The 25,740-nt window shown below is 42.5% G+C and overlaps 2 protein-coding genes across 9 annotated transcripts; both read right to left on the bottom strand.

Moving 5' to 3' along the window:
* Window positions 1–255: 255 nt before the first annotated feature.
* On the bottom strand, window positions 256–6,224 carry ppp1r3cb (protein phosphatase 1, regulatory subunit 3Cb). Of its 4 annotated transcripts, none has more exons than XM_035533837.2 (2): window positions 6,058–6,224; window positions 256–2,633 (listed from the first exon to the last, which is right to left on the bottom strand). In XM_035533837.2, exon 2 carries the CDS (start codon window positions 2,603–2,605, stop codon window positions 1,694–1,696), a length of 912 nt encoding a protein of 303 aa, XP_035389730.1. In that variant the 5' UTR covers window positions 2,606–2,633; window positions 6,058–6,224; the 3' UTR covers window positions 256–1,693. The 4 variants fall into 4 exon arrangements, with proteins under 4 accessions (XP_035389730.1, XP_026869313.2, XP_026869312.2 ...); XM_027013512.3 differs by lacking the exon at window positions 6,058–6,224 and adding an exon at window positions 3,692–3,882 and having other exon boundaries at window positions 256–2,609; XM_027013511.3 differs by lacking the exon at window positions 6,058–6,224 and adding an exon at window positions 3,692–3,881.
* Window positions 6,225–11,361: 5,137 nt separating this feature from the next.
* mpp3b (MAGUK p55 scaffold protein 3b) lies at window positions 11,362–25,739 on the bottom strand. 5 transcript variants are annotated; one of them, XM_027013513.3, is made up of 20 exons: window positions 25,563–25,739; window positions 23,010–23,135; window positions 22,760–22,878; window positions 20,892–20,969; window positions 20,554–20,634; window positions 19,321–19,458; window positions 17,668–17,749; window positions 16,947–17,032; window positions 16,741–16,815; window positions 16,334–16,530; window positions 16,105–16,169; window positions 15,600–15,620; window positions 14,963–15,004; window positions 14,244–14,315; window positions 13,831–13,992; window positions 13,587–13,667; window positions 13,329–13,422; window positions 13,129–13,237; window positions 12,297–12,425; window positions 11,362–12,145 (listed from the first exon to the last, which is right to left on the bottom strand). In XM_027013513.3, the coding sequence occupies exons 2-20, from the start codon at window positions 23,032–23,034 to the stop codon at window positions 11,966–11,968; spliced, it is 1,836 nt and encodes a 611-aa protein (XP_026869314.2). In that variant the 5' UTR covers window positions 23,035–23,135; window positions 25,563–25,739; the 3' UTR covers window positions 11,362–11,965. The 5 variants fall into 5 exon arrangements, with proteins under 5 accessions (XP_026869314.2, XP_026869317.2, XP_026869315.2 ...); XM_027013516.3 differs by having other exon boundaries at window positions 22,766–22,878; XM_027013514.3 differs by lacking the exon at window positions 25,563–25,739 and adding an exon at window positions 23,289–25,488.
* Window position 25,740: the final 1 nt, after the last annotated feature.

Here is a 25,740-nt window from a genome sequence, read left to right as displayed (position 1 = left end):
ACCGCTCAGGACTTGTGCTGTGCAATATGATAACAGCTTGTAAGAGTGTGTTATGAAATACAAATGGTGCTGCACATGACTAGATATATTCAACAGATGGCAGGAAGACTGTCACGTGGTACACAAACAAAACCTGAAGTGATATTGCATAGTGCACATTTCATAATAGTTTTATTCAGAACACACCTCTGTTGTGCAAGTTTAATATTAAAAGTGTTTCTCACGGTTGACTTGCATACAGCAACAGACAAGCACTTTACAGTAGAAATTAGGTTTTATTTTTAAAAGGAACACAATACAGTGAATAAATCTTTTCAATCACCCTTCCTCGCAGTAGGAACAACCAGGCATACAACAGTTTGTGCAGCCTCTATACATTCAACATACTTGTGCCACCTTTCAAATAAACAGCAGGTAACACTTCCATCCAAATAAAATCATTCATGTCCAAGGCTGACTACAGCCTACCCCTCACAGGAGAACGGGGAGGAATACAAGCAGGACAAGGGTCGCAATTAATCCCATTCAACACCCTGCCAAATCCACGGTTTTAAACCTGGATTACCACACTTACCAGCACGCATCAAGTTACATTCAACTTCCTTGTCCAGTTCCCGGGTGGCCAGCAGGCCTTTATATCACAGGTGTGCAAAACACGGGAGAAACGCCAGCATGAACAAAACCACAGCAGCAAACGCCCAAGAGGCATGGCAAAAAAAAAAAAAAAAAAAAAAGTGCATGTACAATGAATCTTAAAAACAAAACAGATGTATGAAAACGTGCATGAAACAGAACAGTGACGTGCTGTGGCCTGCAGAATCTTACATAGGATTTAATGATTCGGTTTTGATTATTGCTTTTGCTGGAGAGTGGTACCACAAGATATACCAGCTTCAATATGAAGCAATTTCATGTTGTACCAAGTTATTCCACTTTCACATTCTTCGGTTTAAAGGCATCCTACACTGTGCAAACTCTTCCGTACTCATGGCAAAACCTCCTTAAAAACAGTCACACTGCAAAATCTGGACAGAGATGCCCCTTGTTAACTGCAAGCTTTTGTAGTTTTGAGGGTTAATCTCTTTCATTGTTGTACACTGATCAGGTTTACAAAATAACCATTAAAATACAGAAAATATTCAGGGGGCAGGAGGGGAGTGTTATTTTAGCAGGTGTAAGTTACCTTTGAATATTTCAAGTGTTTAAGTCATCATACCATGAAATTGACTGACAATGAATCACAAAGGAAGGTAACCTACGTCATGACAACTACTGGCTTAGAACATCTTAAATCTAGAAGATACCTTAGTGCACATCAAAATTAGGAAAAAGAAATTATACATTAGCATTAACTCACCTTGAGCACCTACCTAAATCAACAGTAACAGCGATTTTACTGTATTAAAATGATTAATGAACTCAAACTGATTAAAGCAATGCACCAAAATACCAGTCATCAAATTGGTAGTTTCATTTTGAACAACATACAGCCAATTCAGGATTTGTTGGATTCTGTGTAAAATTTGGGAATATTTCTTTGATTTTCCATTTATTTATCAGCACAGTCTTCTTATATAAATATATATCCATGACCACAAAGATGGAAAAGTTAGGAACTCCATTTTCAGTGTTCTTACCCATGATGTTACCCATAGTACTTCCTTTGTCAGGAGGTGCACAGCACCACATGGCTTCACCAGTAGGGGGTGCTGTTCTCAATATGCCCCCAGCTCTGCCACTCTGGAAAGAAGCCACTGGATGTCCTTGGGCTTCCAAACTGATCAAACTCCATGTCTGACTTTTTGGCAGGACTCTTGACTTCAGATGCCGTTTTCTGAGTGCCATGGCTAGTGTGCTCACCCTCACCATCATGTACCACCCTGTAGTTCTTTCCGTCATTGTTATCCCAATACATCTGGTCATGTGTTTTGTAGGATATGCAGAACTCCACATGATTTTCTTGGGATGCTGAACTTGGAAGCTCAACAGCAAAGGAGAAGGTGTCAGTCTCCGTGCAGCCATAAACATTATTCATGTAGGCACAAGGAACATCCATGTAGCCTTTCCATGAATCGAATGTTATCCGGACATGAACCGACTTCTCAAAACTTATGTTGCTCACCTTCACTGTGCCTGTAAGAGACCTGTCCTGGATCACACAGTTCTCCAAACAGACTTGGTTCTTCTTGAGACGGTTCCGGAAGTCCAGGTAATCTGCCGCGGGCTGAGGGAAGTCCAAAACCAAACGCTTCTGCTTCCTCACCTTCATGCCCACAATGGCATCTTCCAAGTCAGACAACTGGAACTGCAAGTCTGAAAGTGGGTCCTCTTCAAACTCCTTGAAAACATGGATCACCGTCAGGGACATGCCCTTGGAGTCCGCAAACACCACCCTCTTCTTGCCTTTGCTTTTTGAAGTCTTCCATCCTCGGCTTGCAGCCTCCACCTTGGCCTTCGAGCTGATGCAGGGCCTCAGGGGTTTGTATTGGTTAATCAGGTTTCTGGAGTTATAGTCCTCATACGGACCCAGGAAGCTGCGAAGGGGCGGGGAGTGTGCCAAGCAGATCCTCACGGCCACATCCACAGGCATTATCAGAGATGGCATCAGCCTGGGGTTCAGGATGTGCAAAACACTGTTAAAAACAATGAAAGAAAAATCACTCGCTCAATTACGCATGACCAGTTCCAAGCCATGATAAAGGAGCAGAGAACACTTAAAGCCTGCATTGTTTCACGTCTCCCTTTCTTGCCGTAATTTACATACATTAAATTCTAACTTGTACTGTTTGGAAACCCCTTATGAAACGTGAAAGGGCATGCATTTATACTGTAGATGTTTTACGTTTCATGACTGCGTGTCATTAATTTGCTACAATTAAGCCACAATTTAAACATTCATTTTTAAAAGTGATGAGGGAGAAGCGTCATACGTTTCCGAAGACCATTCCTCAAAAAACTGTACTAATGAGGGCACAGTAGACTTTGCTTTTGTTTTTTTGGGGTTTTTTTTCAAGCGAAGGCATCAAGAGTCAAATGTAGATTTCAGCTTTTCGATACAATTATACTGGAGAAAAACAAAACAAACAACGAGCAGCAGTCTATTCTCGGACACGGCGATAACGATGTACAGAATAAATGTTGACGAAATTGGTTACTTTTGACCAATTTGTTGTATATACACTGGATATAAGCTACTAGTTTTTCGAAAGTAGCCCGTTGACGTATTAGTCTTTATCGTTAACATTTTTTTACGATATCATAACTGCGCATGCAATCGGTCGATTTTATTTAATTGCTCAAAAACGCATGCTTCAAGTTAAGTTTTCGGTTAAAATTATACTGGAGAATCAAGTGTCGCAGTGTGGCTATTTTAAACGTCCCCGTAGGCCTAGTCGTGTTATATAGAAGAAAATATCAACTTCATTTGCATCGTAAGCAGCAAGTAGCCACGTGAAGTAGAAGTGGTGTTAAACTGAAATGCACATACCCACCAGGGCGTCTACCTGTGCCCTACGGAGCCTAGCCAATGGCGTAAATTATGCGTGCGTTTTACATTTTTAAAAATCGGGTTTTAAAAGAAGTGGAAGACTGCCACGCCGGAGAGCAGCGGTGTCGTGCGCGAAGTAATCGACTAAACTCAGCATTTCGCGTTTACTTGGGCGAGATCGTGACGCTCACGCACTACTCTTACCTGGCGCAGTTCATTCATAAACGCAACAGGCCTGACCGAGAATCAGCCGATGCTCCGCTCCATAAAAATATGCAATCAGAAGAAAACACTTTCCGAATGTTTTTAAACCATCGCGAAACCCAGCGACGAGCCAGCGCTGCGCACACACCCCCGTGCAGCCCAGCCGAGCTGCAAATGCCCAACGCCTTTCAGCTGGCGCTCGAGCCCTTTTGGGCACTGGTCGCTGTGAGCCCATCCCGCTGACCAATGAGAACACAGGAAAGAGAAGCGCTCGACCAGTCAGAGACCAGAACGGGATCATTCGCGGTACACATGCAAGGGATGTGAGATAGCAAATGAGAGGGCAGTAGGCATACTAGATAGGGCGAATAAACCCATGACTCGGTCATTTTAACGGATTCTCAACCCCCTCTCTAAAAGAGAGGGACCGGGGTGCAACTCTTAGATTAAAAAAGCAGATACGTTGTTATACTTGAAATGAATACTAGTTTTGTTTTTCACCTACTGAAAAGGGGCCGACAGGACATGACATGACATGACATGACATGACAAAGTCATGTAACTACCCTGCATACACACATGCTCTTGGAGATCACTGTTTCTTAGGCCATTTTTGTGTGGGCCACTGTGACACACCCATTTTTAAAGAGAAGGGTTTACTGATGAGTTGCCTCAGGTGTGAACAGCAGGTGTGCCATAGGCCACACCTAGGACAGGAAAACACCATGGTAAGCTAAAGCTGCTGTGGGATCAGACTCTGCTGGAGTCCAGAGAATGTTATAGGTGAAACTGGGTGATTGAGGGCACTAAACCAGCATCTTATAGTTTGTTACTTGGCTGCTTTGTAACATGAACCGACCTTGTAAATTCTCCTTTTTGACTTCTCTAAATTCAGCTGGCCATGTCGTTTATAAGACTGTACATTCAAACCTCTTCCTTTTCAGTAAGATGCCAGTATTTATGGTGAATTTAAAAGTTTAAAATGCTCCTGGACATATCACAGAGTCGTTTATCATATACAATTTGAAAAACATGCTTAAAAAAAAAATCTAAAACAGGAAAGGGATGTAAGGTATTGCATACAAACAAACTCCCAAACTTGTACAGACTTAATTATTTATATGACTACTATGTCTGGACTTAGATGTCCTTGGAGAACTTGTATGACTGGACTTGCAGGCCCGTCATGGAGAGTACATTACTCCTAACTGCATGCCAGAGGAGGCAGACATGCTTTGGAAAATATGTTCTGGTCACTGTGCTTAAAGATATGGCTCGTTTATCACCAGGCCTCAAAAAGGGAAGACAGTGGTGAAATGAATGGTGTTCGATAATTGCATGTTTCTGCTATGGGCTTCCGCCTGTACTGCCTTGCCCAAACAAAGCAATGGTTCTCCAAATCAGAGTACATGACAAGCTGTGTAAGAATGCATGTCTGTGAAACTCTGAGGAATATGTGCAGCAAAACAAGATTTTAATAGTAGGTTGAACAAATTAGAGTTCCTGCTGCAGTGTATTGGACACACCAGGATTACCTGGAATCGGTCGTCAGCCACACTTTAGACACTTTTGAAGCCTTCTGGATGAAAGTTAGAATTTAATACATTTATATGGATTACATATGTTGAAGTACAAATCAAATAAACTTAGGAAATATTGTGTATATTTGATTCTGAATCTATTCCTTTTATAAGCAATACAAACAAATACAATGTTGATGAAAACCAAAAACTGTCTATAAAGAAAAATAAAGAGCAAAAGGTGAATTAAATCATGTATAAATATAGATAGGAAAAATAGCACAAATTAACTGAATGAATATTATCTTTCCTTTTTGTGCCTGGGCTTTTATCTGAACGTATTTACTTCTAATAGTACTTATACTCTTGCTCCAGCTATCATAATGGCAAACCAAAATGGTGCAGTTTCCAGGTTTTCCTTATGGTGCCTCAACCTGGATAGCCATATGACCAAAGTTATAGTTTTTAAGTTTAGAGTTTTTTTAGTCCTGTGAGCTTTTCTATCCCTTATCACACACTTGGTGTTTCCATGTCTGTCATCTGCATTAAGCCTGCAGAACATGCTTTGTACCAACCGTTATTCTGTATTTTTGATTTTTATCGTGGATGATGTTTGAAGTTATTAAATGGCTCAATGACCGTCACTAACATATTGTAATATCAATTATATTATAATATTTTGTCACATTAAGGTCACGTTTGTGAAATATTTTCCTTTGTACAAACTGGTGTGGGTAGTTTTGCATGGCATGAACAGAAAGCTGTTCTTGCTTCTTCCAGGGCACCAGTTCCTGGAGCTAGAGAGTATTACAACAAGTTAGGCCAAAAAAAAGACAAATTACTTACTGTCCTCCTGAAAAGGGGTTTTGCAGATCAGAGGTTTTTTCTGATTTTCTTTCAACTGTGCAGAACACAACAACAACAGCAGGATCAAATAAAGGTGCTATTTAGTTGAAGAATGCCTAAAACCCACTCTGTCACCAGGTGATGGTTCAGCCGCTTCTTCGACAGTCTGCAGTTTGCTTTGCACTCTGACGCAGCAATTGAAATCACAGATGCTCAGCCCAGATTCAAAACAGGAAGTTTATAGGCAGAGTGCCTGCTCTGAGGACATGCCTCAAACACTGCTCACAGTTTCAGCTGCACTCACCACCCACTTTATTAGAAACAACTGTCCAGTTAAAGACTCTAATCTGTTATTAAGCGATTTGTGCAAACCGTCCACCAGCTCTCGTCAATGGTCAGGTTCTGAGCAGAGGACTGCAGTTGGCTGATGGGTTAGAAGGTGCCTGACAAACTGTGCATGACAGCAGTGTATAATGGCATGAAATATACGAACATTTGACAAAACCCGAAGGAGAAATTCTGTTTGCACTGCAGAGGGTGATATAGTATAGATGTCAAGGCATTTCAACAGATGGGTCACAGTATCAGGTCTACAAGTGGTTAAAAAGTGATCTTGCAGTCCGGTTGTTGTGAACTGTGCAATGTTCAGGTATGAAAAGGCTCACATGGGTTTTATGGTGTAACATTATTGATGCATTTCTGAGTCAACAGGAGAACAATAAAGGATTGGAGTTGGTGTCACCTTAAATCAGTGTAGCAACTCACCCAAGAAGAAAGCTGGTATTAGCAAGCCAGTACACGCCAAGAAGTTGGCAGAGAAAATTCCCTCTTTACGATGGCCTAGGGGTATTGACATGTCAGCCTTAAAATGGGAGGGGGGGTCGTACTAATGTTTAAAAGCCACACTTTGAAGCCGCCTAAACAGCCAAGCAGCAACCAGTGCCAAGTCCCATTAATGCCATTAAACAGCTCATATATTTGTTTTCTTACTATTCCATTATGTTTCAGTGGAAAATTCTACCAAAACCTAATATACCGACAAGAAAAAGCACAGGCCTTGCAAAATCTGAGCAGTGATCAGAAAATGATCTTTAAATCTGAAAATATTTACAGTTAATCTTAATGCAATCACTTGTGATTATAGACAGTTCTTTTCCAAATAATAACGAACATGATATTAAGCTATCCCATACTTCTTTTTGAGTGAGTTTCTGATGATCCAGAAACATGCAAGACATCCTCTTTGCAGTGTTTCACTGTCTGCCTCACGCTAAGCGAGAACTCTTCACTACATGCCAGACAAGTCTTCTCCTTTAAGCAGAGGTATGAGCCCCTGCCTCACACACACGCACACACACACACACACACACACACACACACCCCTTACTGGAAAATGAATGACTAAGCATGTGCAGGTAGGCAGGTCTATTTTTTAACACGCTTTGTTCTTGGGCCATTATTTGGGCCCTTTGTCACCACTTTCTCAGACGATTGTGCAAAGTCACCCCACATGGGAGACTGCTTGTCCTGCCCTGACATGATGACCTGAAGTAGACTCGGATCTGGGAGGCTGTTTCGTGTGTGTGCAGCATACCAATATTTGCACAGCTATTGCACGGATGAGATTGCACTTAAAATGAAACTACAGAGACAAATTGATCTTGGACGTAGACTAGACAACCATGTGCCAAAAACATCAGAGATGGTCTTAGACTGGGCCCTAAACTGTAGGTTATATAATGAATGATGCCTATGGCAACACAGAGCAACTTTCCAAACTTCAGAATTAGGATAATCAGATTTTGGCCACTTCCAAAACTTTCTCCCAATAAATTTGCCATTTTCCTGTCCGCCAATTCAAATTTAGAAAAAAAAGGTTAAAGCATTGTATCTCGGCTGTTCAGTCATATATTTTAATCCTCTACTGCGTGCCTTATAAAATCACTGTTTGGTCACACTTACACAATGACCAATGCTCTCTGTAATCTACTGCAGCCTGTCTGCAACACTGCAAAAATGGTAATGATGGAATTATCATCAATTTTATATATTACAACTGACATGACATGAAAAAATATAAGGAAGCTAAAATATAAAAAATATTAAGACTAAAAACATAATCTGGTCATTTATTTTAATCTTGGTGTAGCTATACCTAGAAGCAACACTGTCCAACAAAGGAACATAATTTGAAAAGCATTAAATACACTATCCACTATCGCTGTGAAGCACCATGTCTGTTTTATCAATTTACAAAACATGTTTTTGATTAAAAAAAAAAACCATTACACATTGACAAAAATGAAATCAGAACTTACTTGAGATTATGAAATTGTAGTCATAGTCAAAAACCTTCAGATTCATGCTTTTTAGAATAATTTTATGAGAGAAAAAAATACTGCTTCCATACAAGCCGCGTGTCCAGGAAAACGCTGCAAAAGGGACATAAAGGTCATGAAAGCACAAGTACACAATTGATCATATTTAACTCTCCTTTCTGAAAGCACATTTACAGTTAGGCTGCATTTTCTTGTGTGTGATGCTGAGGGGGAAACGTGGTGTTACCCTGAGGCAGCACCATGGGTTATATCTGTAAACTACAGAGCGGTTTGTGGGGCAAATACCATACGTGAAATTTTGGAGAAAAAACATTGCTAACTTTATACGGCAATCTAGATAGAAAACATAGCTAGCTGGGTTTGATCAAAGGCCCTTTTCAGAGTTGGTCCATCTCACTCTCTAGGTAAATGTGTCATTCTGTAATATCCATAAATGACAATGTGATGAGGAATGACATGTCTTTCTTGATAGGCAGCACAATGAAGGAGAGGAAATGTGTCTTTAATCTTGAAATGGAGTAAGGTTCATTTTTATTACACCCATTTGCTAAATATGCACTTATTTCCTCTTGAGCCCCTGTTGCCTAACCTAGTGAGCTAATGGAACGACCATGCGATTAGAAAGCACGGGAAAATGTCACATTTCTTTTGTGATTTATAAAGTCTATCTGTATTCATTACAGTTGGGTTGTGGCTACAAAGTTTGTTTGATCGTCACCACTTGTATCTTGGTGAGGGTAGAGGTGCTCTACCAAGGCTAGAAGCATGAAAGGATGAAAAACAACAAGCCTTCGACATTTTGGTCTGACAGTATGGATGCTGTTTATCCGAAAACAGCTGTTAGTCTAAAATGTATCGAAGGATAACGAGATTACAGTTTTTATTGAGATGGAGAAAAGTAAGCTTCTGCACCATGGCCCGCCCCTTGAATACTCTGAGAGGAGACACCTGTATGCAGGTGAGCTCAGCTGCTGAACATCTGTAGGACTCCATATCCAAACACATAAAGAAGTAGTGGTGACCTAACCAGACATCATGATGTACATGCAGATATGCAGAATACAGCAGCGGTAATAGATGTGCTAGTTCAAAGTGATGGAAACGTCCAAAGAAAGGAATGTGAGAAGTTGGAAATATACCAAGGACTGAAAGAAGAAACAGAGAACGCAGAGAACTGCAGAGCAGTGGCTCCAACAGATCTCCACAATGGCATCAGTCTCAGTCCAGAAGAGTCCAAATACTGTGCCACACCCTCAAAGTCCCAAGCTTCTGGTAGAAGTGTGAGAATAAAAGGATAACCAGTGACATTGGAGGAGTGAGACGTGTGTGTGTGTGTGTGTGTGTGTGTGTGTGTGTGTGAGAGTGAGAGTGTGTGTGAGAGTGTGTGTGAGCGTGAGAGTGTGAGTGAGAGTGTGAGTGAGAGTGTGAGTGAGAGTGAGAGTGTGAGTGTGAGTGTGAGTGTGTGTGAGTGTGTGTGTGAGTGTGAGTGTGTGTGATTTATTTGTCTAAGCACATTTTCCTTTGAATGATAAATATGTCCATTCTAACCATTTTCTTTTCCTAAGACTCACATAGCTGTAAGTAGTTTGTTCAAGTTTATATAGTTTTTCTCCATTTTAAACAGAAATATGTTAAAATACATTTACTACATGAAATGATATTTGGATGATTCATTTATATCATGTATTTATAGTTTTCTTTCCAAAGATTGAAATTGAGTTAAAATATTTGAGTCTAAAATGTCACCTGACATTCAGTATCCTAAATATCAGGGTTTGTTTGGATCCTGTATACACTCCTAAACCCCTGTCTTATTATTTAGTTAATTATATTAGAGGATTTTTGTAACTAAGTGGAAACTAATATATATATGTGTGTAGGTACAAGTGTGAGGAAGCAAAGGTCTTGACCCAAGAGATACGAAGACACAGGATACGGTGCAAACAAACAGTACGTATGCAGTACTGCCATTTAGTGTTGATAGTGAGGTAAAAACCGTAAATTATATTTTTACATCAGCAATGAAAAAGCCATTGCTTTAGTGTGCCCAGATAATGTGCCCCTCACCCACAGATCTTAAAATTACTTTGAAGATTTTGTTATTAGTTAATTTGTGTTATGTGTGGAGTTCAATTAGTGTAAGTGTTAATTAGCATTTGTTATGAAATATTTTTGAAGTGTTGGAACAAAAAGATTAGCATCAGACTGAGGCTTCAAATGCTAAATACTCAATGAATTTTTAACATGTCCATACAATTCTGAAGAAACTGCATCTGACTTCTAAAATTCATATACTTTTATTATATTTCTAGGATCCATACACAGTTATATGAAAATAAGAGAATTCCAGTGTCATACCCATACTTGTTTTAGCATACTTGGTAAGAAGAAAGATGAAGTCACAAAATTAACTAATTATAGAGGTGCACAATATATTTGTGGCCAATATTTACTGATAAGGATATAAACAATAAATGTATTGTTATCGGTTTGATGTTAAAATTTTGGTTGATAATTACAACCAATAATTTTTTTGTAGTACTAAATAATTGAGAAAGGTTAGAATGTAGAATGTAATGAAACTGTTTATGTTTACAATAATTGTGACATCTGATTTACTATGTAAAATTAATTAGTGATCTATTTTTAAAGTTTAACATATTTACACTCAAGCACTTCGTATATAGTTATAATTTCAACTTTTTAAATGCATAAAATTACAATTATTGGGTATTAATATCGGCCACAACATGGTGCTAATTATTGTTTATCTATCAGCCCACCCAGGAAATTCAATATCGATGCATCAAGTATCTTTTTTTTTTTTTTTTTTTCCTTCCCCCCCCCTCACGGAATTGTACAATATGGACTCTGTTTAAAAATAACCTCAATACCAAGGCCTGCATGGTCATAACATGTCATAGTAATACATGATCCCAAAATTTAATCATGCCACATTCTTGAATGGTATTTTGGTGAGTCATTTTTAATGAATTAAAATATTAAAATCCTCTTTTGACCAGTCACCAATACAATAATATAATCTCCATTTCAGTTTTAAAAGAATATAGGTTACAAAAACAATAATAATCCAATTAAATAAAATAATGCATTGTTCTACATAGTATTAAAACCTGGATTTAATTGCAAAAACCATAATCTAACACACTCATTTATGTTTAGCTAAATATAAACAACCTCCACAAATGAAAACAGTACAAAATGTGAACTGAGATTTTTACATTTACCATAGCTACAAGAAGATAACGTTTGTTCCAGTCATTCAGTCTAGGGGTCATTTTCTGGATATTACTAGTAGAACACATTAGGCTATTGATGGCCGGGGACTATTTGTGTGTCCATGGATGCAAAGTGCACAGGTGATAATTCATGCAATTCCTAGAAGAAACGAGCCTCCACTAGTACAACTTGGCTACAGGAATCAACAGTGTTTTAGACAATCAGACGACCCCCTATTGTTGCTTTGTCTGAGAAACGTACAGGTGATGGATTCATGCAGTGAAGTTTAGACTGTCGGCACAGAGACTTACAGAGGGAGGGAGACTGAATCAGGGATGGACCCAGCTGACTGGCACCCATTGCGGTTCCTCCTCTAGTTGTTCCAGAATGTTCTGCAGCTCCATACAGGCACCAGTAGAGTCCTCTTTTACCAGGACCCTGTCCACCAGATGGCCATATTGTTGCTCCATCTGTTCTGCAGAGTGACGCATTTCCTGAAGGTCTTCATCCTTTACACAATGAGAGTGAGAGGTCAATCATTATTATTATTATTATTATTATTATTATTATTATTATTATTATAAACAAAGGGGACAAAATTGAATGGAGTGGCTGTTAAAGCATGTGAGCATGTGTATACGTATGCCTGAAGGCTCTAACCGTGCTGTATCCATTGTCGCCCCCTGTTGGTGACTTGGCAGTGGTGCGATGCCGGCGACCCTCGGGGATGTGTGGCTTGACAAATATCACATATGGCTTAAACTCTGCTGTGCGCAGGATTTTCAGAGCCTGATAATCAATTTGATCAAAAAAAAAAATTAATTACCTATCAAGCATGACAGTGTGGGATATGAGAACCTTTACCAACACACAGCTTAGTAGACAAAATAATTTCAGCATAAATGCTTTCACTCAGTACCCTCAGTGGCAGTAAGAAACAAAGGGCACAAGTAAACAAACAGGTCAAGCTTTGAAGAAGATGGCTTGGCTTGCTTTTGTGTTGTGGAGAGGAATCCTGCCACACTCCTCATTAGTGCACGCTTTAGCCTGATGTGTGGCTTGACTTGGAGAAGCACGCGATGAGATACATTGCTCACAGGGAGGGAACATATTGCTTTTACTTTCTTGCCAAACTGGCTGTGAGGAATTGTGGGAGTGTGTTCCCAATTGGGAATAAACACATGCTGCCTCAAGATGTTTTTAAAATATGGATTTTATGCACAGGAAACTTAGAAGTGTTCATTTAACATTTACATCTTGCATTTAAACACAGCTTGTTTATACACATCTCAAAAGTATGTTTTAATCAAAAGTTCTAAGAGAGTGGGCAATGTTTTTCCAAATATTTATTAATCCAATTAAGGATTTATTAATCCAAATAAAGATTTGGAATAAAAGTTTTTAAGTCTTTATTCCAAAGAATACACAACAACAGAAAACAGTGGACAACATGAGATTAGGAGAAAAATGTACTTCAAAGAGTAAGTCTGACCTCCGGTTGGACATCCACCAGACACATGGTATTCCTGGCAAGTACACTCCGAATAGATTCCAGACTGGTGCCATACTGGTTAGCTTTGTATTCCCCATACTCGACGAACCTAAAGCAGTAGGAGCAGGTGAAATTTCTAAAGTAAATAGCAAATCTGGAAACCCTGTAAAATGTCTTCTGGACTCCTCATGAAAACACACTTGTTGGTCTGGATGTCTGCCTCGAAGGTCTGCTTGGAAATGAAGTGATATTCCACGGCCTCTTTTTCATGGCTCTTCCTGGGTCGCGTGGTGTCTGGCAGAACACATCAACACAGTGAGCCTCATCTATGGAGTTTAGCGCTCATCACTGGTACTAACACGAACGACACAGAAGTTCCTGACTCATGGTGCCGACCTTCTCCCCAGCTCTGCGACGGACCCAGCTGAGGTGGTCTGTGCAGTAAAAAGCAGACTCACGTGGCACGGCTGCTCCGTAGCGATCAGGGTTCTCCGCAATCACCTTCTGTTTCAGCTCATTGATCCGAGCACCCAGAGACCCTAGAGGAGAGAGAGAGAGAGAGAGAGAGAGAGAGAGAGAGAGAGAGAGAGAGAGAGAGAGAGAGAGAGAGAGAGAGAGAGAGATACTGGGAGTCCACGAGATGAGACAGCAGCAAAGCACTATTACATGGCTGCATCTCAGCCCGTGGGTCTGGTTCTTCACCTATCAGCACCACCAGTCTGGGCTTCTCCGAGGGGCTCTGCTGGTAGCGGGTCACCTCTTCATAGACGAGAAAGTCAGGTCCTCCGGCCTCTGCATAGCAAGACTCCCCAGGAGTGCTCTGCCGATCCTTACGGCTCAACCGGAAACTCCGTCTGAGACCAGCTGAAATGCATGGTCACGTAATAAGGACAGCTTAGCAAAACCAGACAGGGTTACACTGGAAACACACAAAAAGATGTAAACTAGTGAAGATGGAAACACCACAGGACTAATCTGCCACCTTTGCTCTCTCCGTCAGCATCTTAAGGACTGAAAGCCTAAAAAGTTACAAACCTTAACTAAAGAAACCAACCACACACCAGCTGCCACTCAGCTGCCACACAAGAACACGTGTATAAACATGGGAGTGGTACCTGAATAGAACTCCCAGGAAAAGGCCTGGCCACAGGAGGGTGCCACCGCCTCACAGTTTGGAGAAACTGCAACTAACATTAGACCATCACACAGCCAGTATTGCTTCATTAGACGGGCACGAGCTGGCAACCATAACCTTTGCCATGCCAGATACGTGACGCCGCATTCTAAGCAAAGCTCATGAAGCTAAAAGCACACGCATCGACGATCAAAGGTAACACTGAGGCATACAGCCAGGCGTCCAAAGGTAACAGCAGAGCAGTGAGCCAGTGGATGGTGGCTGTGGGCCAGGCTAGAAAAATACCAGGGTTCTTGCCCTTTTCAGTCAATTTCTCTTAGTTTAATTGATATAGCAGTTTTAGCAATATTGTCAGAGCAACTTTACAAAAAAATCATTTCCAAAGCTTGACTTTTTCCATACTTTTTAAAAACTACTTTCCATCTTCACTCTTCTTACTATTTGTAAAAGTCTGTAAAAGGGTGTGTTAAAAATTCCTCACTTTTCCAGACAGCCTGCACAAGAACCCTGGCTACATAACCCCGGCAGTGGGAAAGCGCATGCTGACAGGCACCTCGGCCTGTGCCTCGCAGGCCAAGAGGGGGCGGATCTGCCCACGTCGCAGAAAGCATCGCTAATTGCCAAAGCCGCGTCCAGCATGAGTATGTGTGCGTGCGTGCGTGCGTGTGTGTGTGCGCGCACCCAGGGGTATTTTCTCACCTATGTGAGGTCCGTTTCCACTCCCCTCGCAGTCACAGTCCTCTATAGGAAAGGGGGGAGAGGAGGTGAGAGGAGAGGGGAGGAGGGGAGCAGAGGAGGTGAGAGGAGAGGAGAGGAGGAGAGCGGAGGAGAGGAGAGAGGGAGCAGAGGAGGTGAGAGGAGAGGAGAGAGGAGGAGAGGGGAGGAGGGGAGATGAGAGGAGAGGAAGAGAGGAGAATCGGTGAGGAGGTGATAGGAGGCTACTAGGGAAAGTCCCCGGCTGTTGTGAGGGGACAGGCAGTGGGGGGAGGGGCTTAGCGAGGCAGACTGGTATGAAAGTGCAAGGTGCACATGAGCAGGAGCAGCATGCATCCACTGCACAGACTTGCTGCAGCTAGCAGGCGCAGCATCAACATTGTCTAATGTAGGGTCTGTCTGTGTCTGGTCCTAATTGGGGTGACCAAATAATGCGCAACCAAACCAGAGAAATCAAATATGTTGCTGAGGTTTGAAGATAAAGCCAGATCGCTCTATGGAAGGCACAGGTCTGAATTAGTATACTGCTTTTGGAGCATATGAATACAGTGGAACCCATATATACAGTATATGGACAACCCACACTCTGTCGGCTTTGTGTTGTTTATCCCAGGTCACGTACCTTTATCACAAGGGTGGTCGTCTGCGGCAAGCAGGGTGGAAAAAACAAACAGCAAAACAGCACAACTGAAGCGTTTGCCACAAGACAAGGCAACCATTACTGCCTCCGCTGGGCAAAGTGAAGATGACCATCATGAGGTGACGTGATGCTTGGACTATATCTGCTTTTTTCCCTTATATGCCCTTCCATCATTTAAGAAGGGAGAAATGCATGCCTATGCTGGATCAAACAACAGATGCTCTGGAAAAGCAGGGGGTGGAGAGGCTTGAACAGAAGGGGATTAGTGCGAATGTTTTGGCTTCCTTGTCATTTTAGCAGCAGCAGGAAAACTGCCATATTCGGGGGAAAAAAAGCCCTTTTTCCACTACTCTCAGCACTATGCTGTCAGATTAGGGGGACCAAAAAAGCCTTACACAGGTCATAGGTCATAGGAAGATGAGCAGACAGACAGGGCTAATGGTGAGGCAGTCAGTGTGCGATGGTAGTTAGATGGCCAAAGACTTACAGGGTGGCGCTCGTGATGATTTAGGACTCTGATGAGTGCCCGTTTTCATCCTGTGCACCATGCGCCTGCACATAAATACGAAGATGGAAAAGTCCAGTTGTAAAGTTTGCTATCTGTGGCGTTATATTGTTTTAGCTGGTGTCAACTCTAGACATCAGACCTTTTCCCCAGGGCTATGAGTGAGAAGTAAAAAGAAGAAATCGCGCTGAAATAAAGAGCGCACGCGCACCTCTCCTGGAATTTTGTGGAAGGGATAAGACCGGCTCGCAGGTTGCTGTCGCCCACGCGCTTGGCCTGCCACCATGTGTGGTCGTCCTGACTCACCACCTGCAGAATGTCACCTTGCTGGAAAGGAAGTCCCGCCTCCTGACAGGGTGTGGCCTTGTCCTCAAAAGGGGTGTAGTCAAACAAGGCTCTCAAGTAGACCTTGCACATAAACCAGAGGAGATATGAACACTGGGCCGCAAACTATTCCAAAGGTAGTCTGGGAAATGCTACATTTAAACTCTAAGGATCCGGTGGCAAGTTTTACTGAAAAACGTTTTCAGGAAAACTTGTGGCTATGACTGTCTCAGTGTAACTTTTAAAATGACTCGCTGAAAGTGAATGTAGAATATAAACAGTAATTTCATTCACCGTATTCTCCTTCAGTCTGTCCTCTTCCTTCACAGCTGGGATTATCTTCAAAGTGATGGATCCCTGGGACTGAGACTTTAGCCAGAAATAAAAACCAAAAGGAATGAGTCCAAGTCCTTTCTCTTAACAGTGACAACCGTGAAACAAGGAACAACAAACCAAGTATGTAAGCAATGACAAAAACCGCAGTCGTCAGGAACACGCACCAAAATCTGGCTGATGATCTCAGGCCCTTTCTGGGTGATCAGGTTTCCATTGACCTCCCTTAGCTCATCTCCAACATGCACCAGTCCTGCAGGCACACCCAGTCAAGCCACTGCACACTCACTTCACAAGCACTAAACTCCAGACTAGAGATGACATACAACAGCCCAAGAGCAGTCAGCCGTCTGGCATGGAGGCTGTTCACGCACAGTTGGAACGTTTCAGTGAGGCGAGCACTTAAACTGCAGTAGGCTACATTCAAAGACAGACTGCAAAGTCAAACAATTCCCTTCCAAACTCTTATAAAGAGTTGTATTTATATGGCCTTGGACAGATTTTAACAGTGTAATAATCTGGCACAGGCATAAAATGGAGAACTGTAGTAATTGAATTGTGGTGGCTGAAGTCTGCCTCAGTTGGTACTCTGAACTAGAGTCTTCCTTCAAGATCCGCTTCAGTTTTGACTGCTGCATCTCCGTGATGTTGATATACAGAGGACGTACGATATAATCTGCTTCTAATCTGACAGTTAAGAGAGATTTGTCTATTTTCCAACACCTTAATTAAAAGGTTTTTTTCCTTTTCTGGCGTCTTTTTTTTTTTTTTTGAAAGGGTGTGGGTTTTTTTTCGGCTCTGTTGACTGAGTCTAGTGTATCTTTGTGGGCAGGAGGGGTCAAGGAAAGTATCAGCTCACTGTGTTGTGGGGGAGGGGAACCAGCTCACCACTGCGATCGGCGGCCCCGCCCTTCATGATCCTAGCAACGACCACTGCCCCGGTTGTCTCATCTCTTCGGATGGTCGCGCCCTGAACACAAAACTCTCAAATCAGGTCACAAGAAAAACATAAAGTCCCACTGCAGTATATGGTACAGCAACAGTGGACACCTTACTAAAGTTGGCAGGCTTTGATAATTTATCAAAAAGTATCAATACAATTATTGTTACATGTTATCTAACAAACAAAACCCACATTTGACACCAGATGGATAAAAGTGTAGAATAATGACCTCATGAAATGAGGATAATTGTAATCAGGTGTTCCAATCAGTGTAGGTGTGAATTTGATCTTTGTTTGTTTGCTTTTCACATTTTGGTCAACTGCAATATGACCACATCAAAAGAGATTTTAGGCGACCTCAGGGAAAAAGTTGGGTAAGTCCATAAACCTGGGAAACGTTAGAAGGATTTCTAAAAATGTAGGCCTGTATTACTCCACAGTCTGGCAGATCATTAACAAATCAGTGCAAATACATTTTAAACAATCCTCAGACACCTGGCAAAAAACCCCAAAACTTTGGGTTGAAAGCAGATATGCAGATATGGTATGCACTTGCTGTGAAAGAAGAATTGAATAGGAGCGGTATCATAAATAATGAAAAGGAATGAACCAAAAACTGATCCTTGAGGCACCCCTTGTGTAACAGGTGCAGTAGACAGTACATTGTGAGGTAGGAAAGAAACCAACCTGCTGTTCCTGATGGAGGAAAAATGAGGAAGTAGTACATCATGATTTACTGCGACGAACGCAGCACTAAGATCACGAAGACGTATATTAAAGCAGCCTTCATGAGCAGCGAGAAGAATGTCATTTACAACTCCTAAAAGTGGATTCAGTATTATGTTGACTGTGAACACCTGACTGAAACGGAAAAAATCATATATTGTGAGAAGTTTGTGAAGTTTGGCCACCTTCCCCTTTTCCATCACATTGTCTAAAAAAGGAAGCTTGGCTGCGGGCCTGTAATTTGCAAGGCGGGTTGAGCCAAGGCCAGGTTCCCTGAGAAGGGAAGTAACTGCAGCTTTTTTAAGCACCACGGGGACAGAGCCATGACAGACAATATATATTAATTGGGAAATGGGGAAAAGATGGCTGATGCACAAGCCTTAAGAAGGGAGCCCAGGATGGCGTCAAGAGGAAGGGCCACACTTACTAATGATTTCAGACATAAAGGGGATTGGTCACAGTAAAGTTAGTGAGCTTCCCTTGAGGAGCTAGGGTAAGTACGTGAGAAGAAAAGGAGCAAATGTTGATATATTTTACCCCACTGCACTAGGGTACTGAGAGTCAGGGGTGGAGGGGGTTGAAGGAGTTTGTTTGTAGCACTACAACGAGTCCACCCTGGGGTGTGATAATCAGTGGCCTCGGAGTTAATGCTGACCGTACATAATAAGACATTGATGTCACTGGACATGTGGTTCAGTGAAGACCGTATTACTGTTTGTTTATTTTATGCTGTGATGAGAAGCTTTATTTCTTCCATATTGTCAGCCACTGGATGTAATAACTGCATCCCTATACTGCTTTCATCACCTGGCATTTAATGGCTGACCTTTGAGAATGTGATCGTGTGATGTGATTGTGCTGCCGAGGCTCACGAGAGGCTCCTTGTTCTTCACCAGACGGACGATCTTCACCGACTCCTCCTCCAGCTCGTCGTCCAGGTCATCAGGCAGTGGGGGTAGCACGGGGTCGAAATTCTTCTGTGCCACTGTGTCATGTACTGTTAGCACAGCCTGGTGGGAAAGTGAGCGCACAAATACACACACACACACACACACACACACACACACACACACACACACACACACACACACACACACACACACACACACACAGGGGGAGGAATTCAGAGAGAATCTGACATACTGCTTGACTGTTGCCTAAGATAAAAGAGAGTGAGAGAAAGAACACTGAACACAACAGGGTTCAAAAGATCCCCAGGATACATTTGAAAATCATTCTAATTAGGAGGTCATATAAAACATATTTTGATGCCATTCTTTCATGGCACTTTCCATAACTCTGGATCTAATTAAGTATAATTACTACAAGATCCATTTAATGGCAGGGATTATGCAAAAATGTGTGTGTGTGTGCCATTAAAATCTGTGCATGTGGATTAAAATAGCCTCACCTCTGTAATTAACTGCACTCGAATAAATTAGAATGTCAGAGAACTGTCAGAGAACTGTGTGTGTGTGTGCGTGTGTGTAAGTGTGTGTGTGTGTGTGTGTCTGTCTGTCTGTCTGTCTGTCTGTGTGCATGTGTGTCTGTCTGTCTGTGTCTGTCTGTCTGTGTGTGTGTCTGTTTGTGTGTGTGTGTGTGTGTGTGTGTCTGTGTCTGTCTGTCTGTGTGTGAGTGTCTGTGTGTGTGTGTGTGTGTGTGTGTGTGTCTGTCTGTCTGTCTGTGTCTGTGTGTGTGTGTGTGTGTGTGTGTGTGTGTGTGTGTGTGTGTGTGTGTGTGTGTGTGTGTGTAAGTGTGTGTGTGTGTCTGTCTGTGTGTGTCTGTCTGTGTGTGTCTGTCTGTCTGTCTGTCTGTGTCTGTCTGTGTGTGTGTGTGTGTGTGTGTGTAAGTGTGTGTGTGTGTGTCTGTCTGTGTGTGTCTCTGTGTGTGTGTCTGTCTGTGTGTGTGTGTGTGTGTCTGTGTGTGTGTGTCTGTGTGTGTGTGTGTGTGTGTGTAAGTGTGTGTGTGTGTGTGTGTGTGTCTGTGTGTGTGTGTGTCTGTGTGTGTGTGTGTCTGTGTGTGTCTGTGTGTGTGTGTGTCTGTGTGTCTGTGTGTGTGTGTGTGTGTGTGTGTGTGTGTGTGTGTGTGTGTGTGTGTGTGTGTACCTTTACATGTGGAGTAGTCAGAAGTGTAAGCAGCTCTCTCTCATCTTCTTCTAGTGAGCCACTCTGGAGTTCCTCAGTCACCTGCCAGTCACAGCCACAGCACACCACAAAAACACCCACCATTTCCAAACATACCGTCCTCCCCCATCACTGAAAACGTGGATCTTAAAAGCACAGAAACTACCACGTTACAAAGATTTCTCTGATGTTTATTTTTTTGCTCACCAGGGTATCATTATGTAAATTATTTATAGAGAATGATTTCAGCCACTCAGTCATACCCGCAGGTCTCAGTACCGAGGGAGCTGAGCATACATTTTAGAAAGCCACACACTTACGTCCTCCGCCAGGCAAGCAGCGCTGTGGAGCACTGGGGTCGGGTTCTGATGCATGTACTGCCTGAGGCGCTCATGGATCTGTGATTAGAACAAGGGTTCAGTGACCAGTGCTCGCATTACACAGACACAGGCACGGGAAACTTCTCTTAGATGAAGCCAGATGAACTTGGCGAACCAAGTTTGCTTTTAAAGTGTAATATAGTTTAATATATCGTTTGCAACTAAGATATTACAGTAACAGAGTAAGCAGTGATAAATGATTGTGATACGACTGGTTTGCTTGATAGCTATAATGTTCTGGCTCCCGCTACCAACGGTATAAACTGAGAAGATTGTTGCAAGTAAATGTTTGCAACTGCTTTGAAATTATATAGATAATCACCTATATCGTGATGCTATTAATGATCAATAAAGACTCATTACCAAACAACACACATATTTCACACTGCTGTGACAGAGATTGTCACTCAGGAGGGTGAGTGTGCGTTCTGGCTGGTGTGCTTTGCTCTGGTGATCAGAGCACACGTTTACAGACCAGACAACCCAGTGTTGAGGCTGCGTGTGGTTGCTCATGCTGAGACTCACCCCCGCCCCAGGAGGGAACCATAAATTTAATGATCACTAGGCCACGGTGAGAGCCACTGGAAAAATGACCTCTTCAACAGAGGGTAATTGGAGTTTCATTCCAATCAGTTCAGCTATGGCTTTGACCTGTCCTGCCGTATATTAAAAAAAACCCCACACACCAGCGTCTTTTGCAATATGTGCAATATTCCCCAATCAGAAGAGATTTTAGAGGACTTTTAAAAAAGGTTGTTGAAACTAGGAAATCTACAAGGGGTATAAAAAGATTTCAACAGCAGACGTTAAAGGAGACTGTGTTGCAAAAGATCTTGGCTCATGTGGAATTTCAGTAATGCAGAAGCAGACAAGAATGCAGAGGAGTAAAGCATGGACAGAGAGGTTCAGACAGAAGAAGTGGGAGTCTGTCAAAAGCTGCTGTGTTTCCTGAAGCAGGCAATTCAAGCAGTTCATCCCAAAATGATACATAAACTGAAACAATCTGTATAGAGCCATACACTGAATCACCTCCTAACTATACAGAACTCCTCTCAGAAACATGATTAAAGTTAGTGTCAAAGAAGAGGTCATGCTTGTTATGAAATATTAGTGTTCACACATTTTTTTCAAAATCACACCTTTTTTTTATTGTTTAACTATTGGTTCAATAAATATATAAATGTTATTTTTGTTGTTTGTCAGATAAGACTAATAAGACAATGTGTATTATGACGTAAACGATAAAACCACAGTTTAGATGTCATTTGTGCAAAAAGCCAGGTAATTCCAAAGACTTCTCAATCTTTTTCTTACAACTGTGGTCTTATGGCGTTCACGTCCTATTAAATGAATTATAGATTAGTTTAGCAGGCTGAGCCTGAAGGTTATGCGTAAAGTTGTCCATTTCTGCATAAGTAACCTAATCTCATAAGACTACAAGACACTCATACTCAAGTAACGCACGCTGGAAGACACACCTTTGGTAAAAGATTTAAGGCATTGGAGTATTGAAAGTGGGTTTGCAGAAATTAAAATCGTAATAGGTTCCAAACTGTGTAGGATTTCAAACAATAAGACACTATTAATTTCATATTTCATATAAAAAATGTATCTAATGATGATGATTGATGTTTAGTCATTAAACTGACATCAAATTTGTAAGCTCATTTATAAATAAGGTTCCTCATCAACTAGACTGCCTTTGCAAAGACAAGAATTTCTCAAATATGAAAAGGCCAAAAAATCGGTGGAATTAAAAGAAACCCGTTTGCACTGGAAGCGCAGACGAGGCGTGAGGCTGTACACACTCTCACAAGATAGCTCAGGCTTCTCTCGCTGAAGATCTCGCGGAGAAAAACCAGATCTTCTCTGTGGTTGGCATCGGGGTACAGCTGAGCTGTGAGCAAGGCTAGCATCTCGTGCAAACCTGGACACGAAGCAGGGAAACAGAGCAGTACATATAAACGTTATGAAGTGATATCAATATCCAAACAAAGCAGGAGACACACGGTACCGTGATCACCAGTATGAGCGCTGTGACCTGCATGCAGCTCTTACCTGTGCTAGGTGAGAGGACAGGCATGGCGTCTCTCGTTACAGACAGACCGGAACACAGACAACGGGCCTCTGTCTCTCTGTAGCCCCTTTCAGTCAATCCTTACAGAATCATCACACTGGATAGCCCTGCCAGTCAGAAGGAACAGAACCTTTTGGCCACTGGCTTTCATAACCATTAGAAAGATCGGTAAAATGATTTAAAGAAGAAAGAAAGAAAGAAAAGAGAATGAAACTCCTGAGGGAACAAAAGAAGCAACTAAATTGCGGATTTGGCCTTACCCTTCCAGCAAGATGCATATCTTTGTTTACTGAAGGTTTGAAACAGCCTCCATGGTCAGCATACACGCGAGCGAAGCAATGTGTGAAGTCAGGAGAAACACCATCACTTTAAAACCACTCCCAAGAGGAGGTTTCCCGAGGCCCCTTGGCAACGATAATCAATGCTTTGTCACTGGTTTCCTGCTCAACAACTTAGAAACTCATAGCTGGTCGTCTTAAGTAGCTTTTTGCTGGTTTAGAGTCATCCCTGGAAACCCTCAGTGTTCTCCACTGTGACGCAGCTCCTGTGCCCAGCCGTCGAGTGCTTTAACATTCGTGTATGGGCAGGGCCAAACGGTCTAGATTCTTTCTCCATCATGCAGACATTGTACTCCCAGAGTGATAAGCCCACCGTCTTGGAAAGAGTGCACGAGTGTAGGGGAACGATACAGCAGCTCATGACACGACGTGACATGGCTCTGCCCATGACAGGAAAGTCCTGAAGAAGTCAAGAAGTATTCCACATAACACAGCAGAAGCAGGGATGATACACAGCTGGTGTGGTCCTGACAGAAATTGCTTGCACTGTGTGGACCCCAAAGCATTAATTTTATGAACACACTAATCACCTAAATTACACCGGTTCCTTCCAAACAGATGTTTCATCCCTGAGGCTTCATTCTCAGCAGAATTTCAAAGACCAGTGAAGGTATTTGTCCAGAAATGCACATGCTCATTTGGAGAGGAGGAGAAATGGACAACTTCTGAAAAGTCAATGCAATCTTTGGAATACAGAGGATTGGGTGAAGAGCTTGGAGACATCTCTATCGTGACCAGTGTTTCCTCAGTGAGGTTTGTGAGGTTAACTTCTTCAGCCCTGCTTTCATCCTGGCCTGAATGTAATCTTGGTGCACACATCCCTTACATCCTTTTTTTTCAGTAAACATTAATCCATATTGATTCCCTCTGAAGACTCCAAACTCTCTCTCTCTCTCTCTCTCTCTCTCTCTCTCTCTCTGATTACACTGAGTGGTGGAGAGACTACATTGGTGGGCTCTGGACCCCCATTATGTGGCATGCTGCAATCTGGAGGATTCCTATAGGCCCATATGCTGAGACCTGGCTTGACCTTTTACCGGTTCGCCATCCCAGCCCTGCAACCTCAAACCTACCATACAAACACCGTGACCACCATGTTAAGAGGTGTAGCATTTTCTCTCCATGAGTGTGGCCATTTTGCTTTCTCTATGTTCTGAAGCATCTTTGCTCAACTGCTATTGTATTGTAACCGCACACGGAACGGTTTTATGCCGTTCATCTGCTAACGATTCCGTTTTTTAATTGCCACCTTTCACAGATGGCACAGATCGCTGTTTCTTTCCCTGCATGACATTAGTGTGGAGAATGTTCATAAGTCTCGTCCCAGTGTTGTTCCAGGATGAGTGACTCAGGAGTGGCGTGGGGATACTGGGCCACAAGGTCACCCTGCCGCCGTTCTGTCACCTTCCAACCTCTTCACCAGCGAGCCCTCCTTTGAGCACTTATTACCACTGACAGCTAAGTTTTATTTAATCTGTTTACTCCTCACTGCCTTCTTGCATGCATGAGCAGGCACATATGATGATTTGAAAAATTATGATGTTAGTGGACAACAAATGTTATCCAACTAAATATCTTTAAATCGGATTACTCAGTATGGCATCCTTTGGAATTAATGAGTCCTATAGGATCATATGGCATTTGAATCCAGCCATGTATGAAAGTCACAAGGCAGACATCTACACAGAGAGCATATTTGCCAGTCTCCATATGCACAGCTGGCGAGAGACAAAACACACCACACACAGGAGCATGCTCAAACATAGTTGCACACGCACGTTGCTGTGATGTCTCAAAAATCCTGTGCATAAAAGGCTAATCAATGCACAAGCAGGAATGGAGAAGAGAGACAGAGATTTCAAGAGAAGCAAACCAGTAGAAGTGACTGCAAACGTGTTATCTGTCGTCCGTCACCCTCGATAAATAACAGCACCAACTCCATCTGTGGTCTGTTCAGTGCACCCTAACACCAGTTGACATGGGCTTCACAAACGTGAAGGGAACCCCTGCCTCCGTGCTGCACCTCAGCTGCCGGTGGGGGAGTGTCCGTCGGGAGGCATGCCCACCAAAACACACAACGCACGGACCTCAGACCCCTCTGTCAGATGAATCCTCCCCCACCCGCTGGTCCCCATGTCTGAGGAGTGGATTACACACCCAGCTGCGCAAGAGAGAAAATACCCCAGTGTTGCTTACCTTTCGCTGCCTCGTCGCATCTGTATGTGTGTGTGTGTGTGTGTGTGGGGGCGGGTTTCCTCATTGGACAGAAGCTCTCTGTTGTGCGGTAGAGATTCCTTCTACACCGGCTCAGTTCACTGTGAGTGCATAGCCGATGCTGCTCTAATACTGTGATCCCCATCCCCCCCCCCCCCCC

The sequence above is a fragment of the Electrophorus electricus genome, chromosome 15, assembly GCF_041902795.1.
Source record: "Electrophorus electricus isolate QZ-2024a chromosome 15, ASM4190279v1, whole genome shotgun sequence".
In the NCBI taxonomy this organism is placed as follows: domain Eukaryota; kingdom Metazoa; phylum Chordata; class Actinopteri; order Gymnotiformes; family Gymnotidae; genus Electrophorus; species Electrophorus electricus.
The sequence above is the reverse complement of the archived record's forward strand: the minus strand, read 5'-3'. Positions and strand labels throughout refer to the sequence as shown.

Coding starts and splice junctions, on each gene's coding strand:
- mpp3b (XM_027013513.3), bottom strand. CDS start 23,034: ATGCCTGTCCTCTCACCTAGCACAG. Junction 17,750..19,320: donor TGAAGAACAAGGAGCCTCTC/GTGAGCCTCGGC, acceptor TTTTGTGTTCAG/GGCGCGACCATCCGAAGAGA. Junction 16,816..16,946: donor AGATCATCAGCCAGATTTTG/GTGCGTGTTCCT, acceptor TTCTGGCTAAAG/TCTCAGTCCCAGGGATCCAT.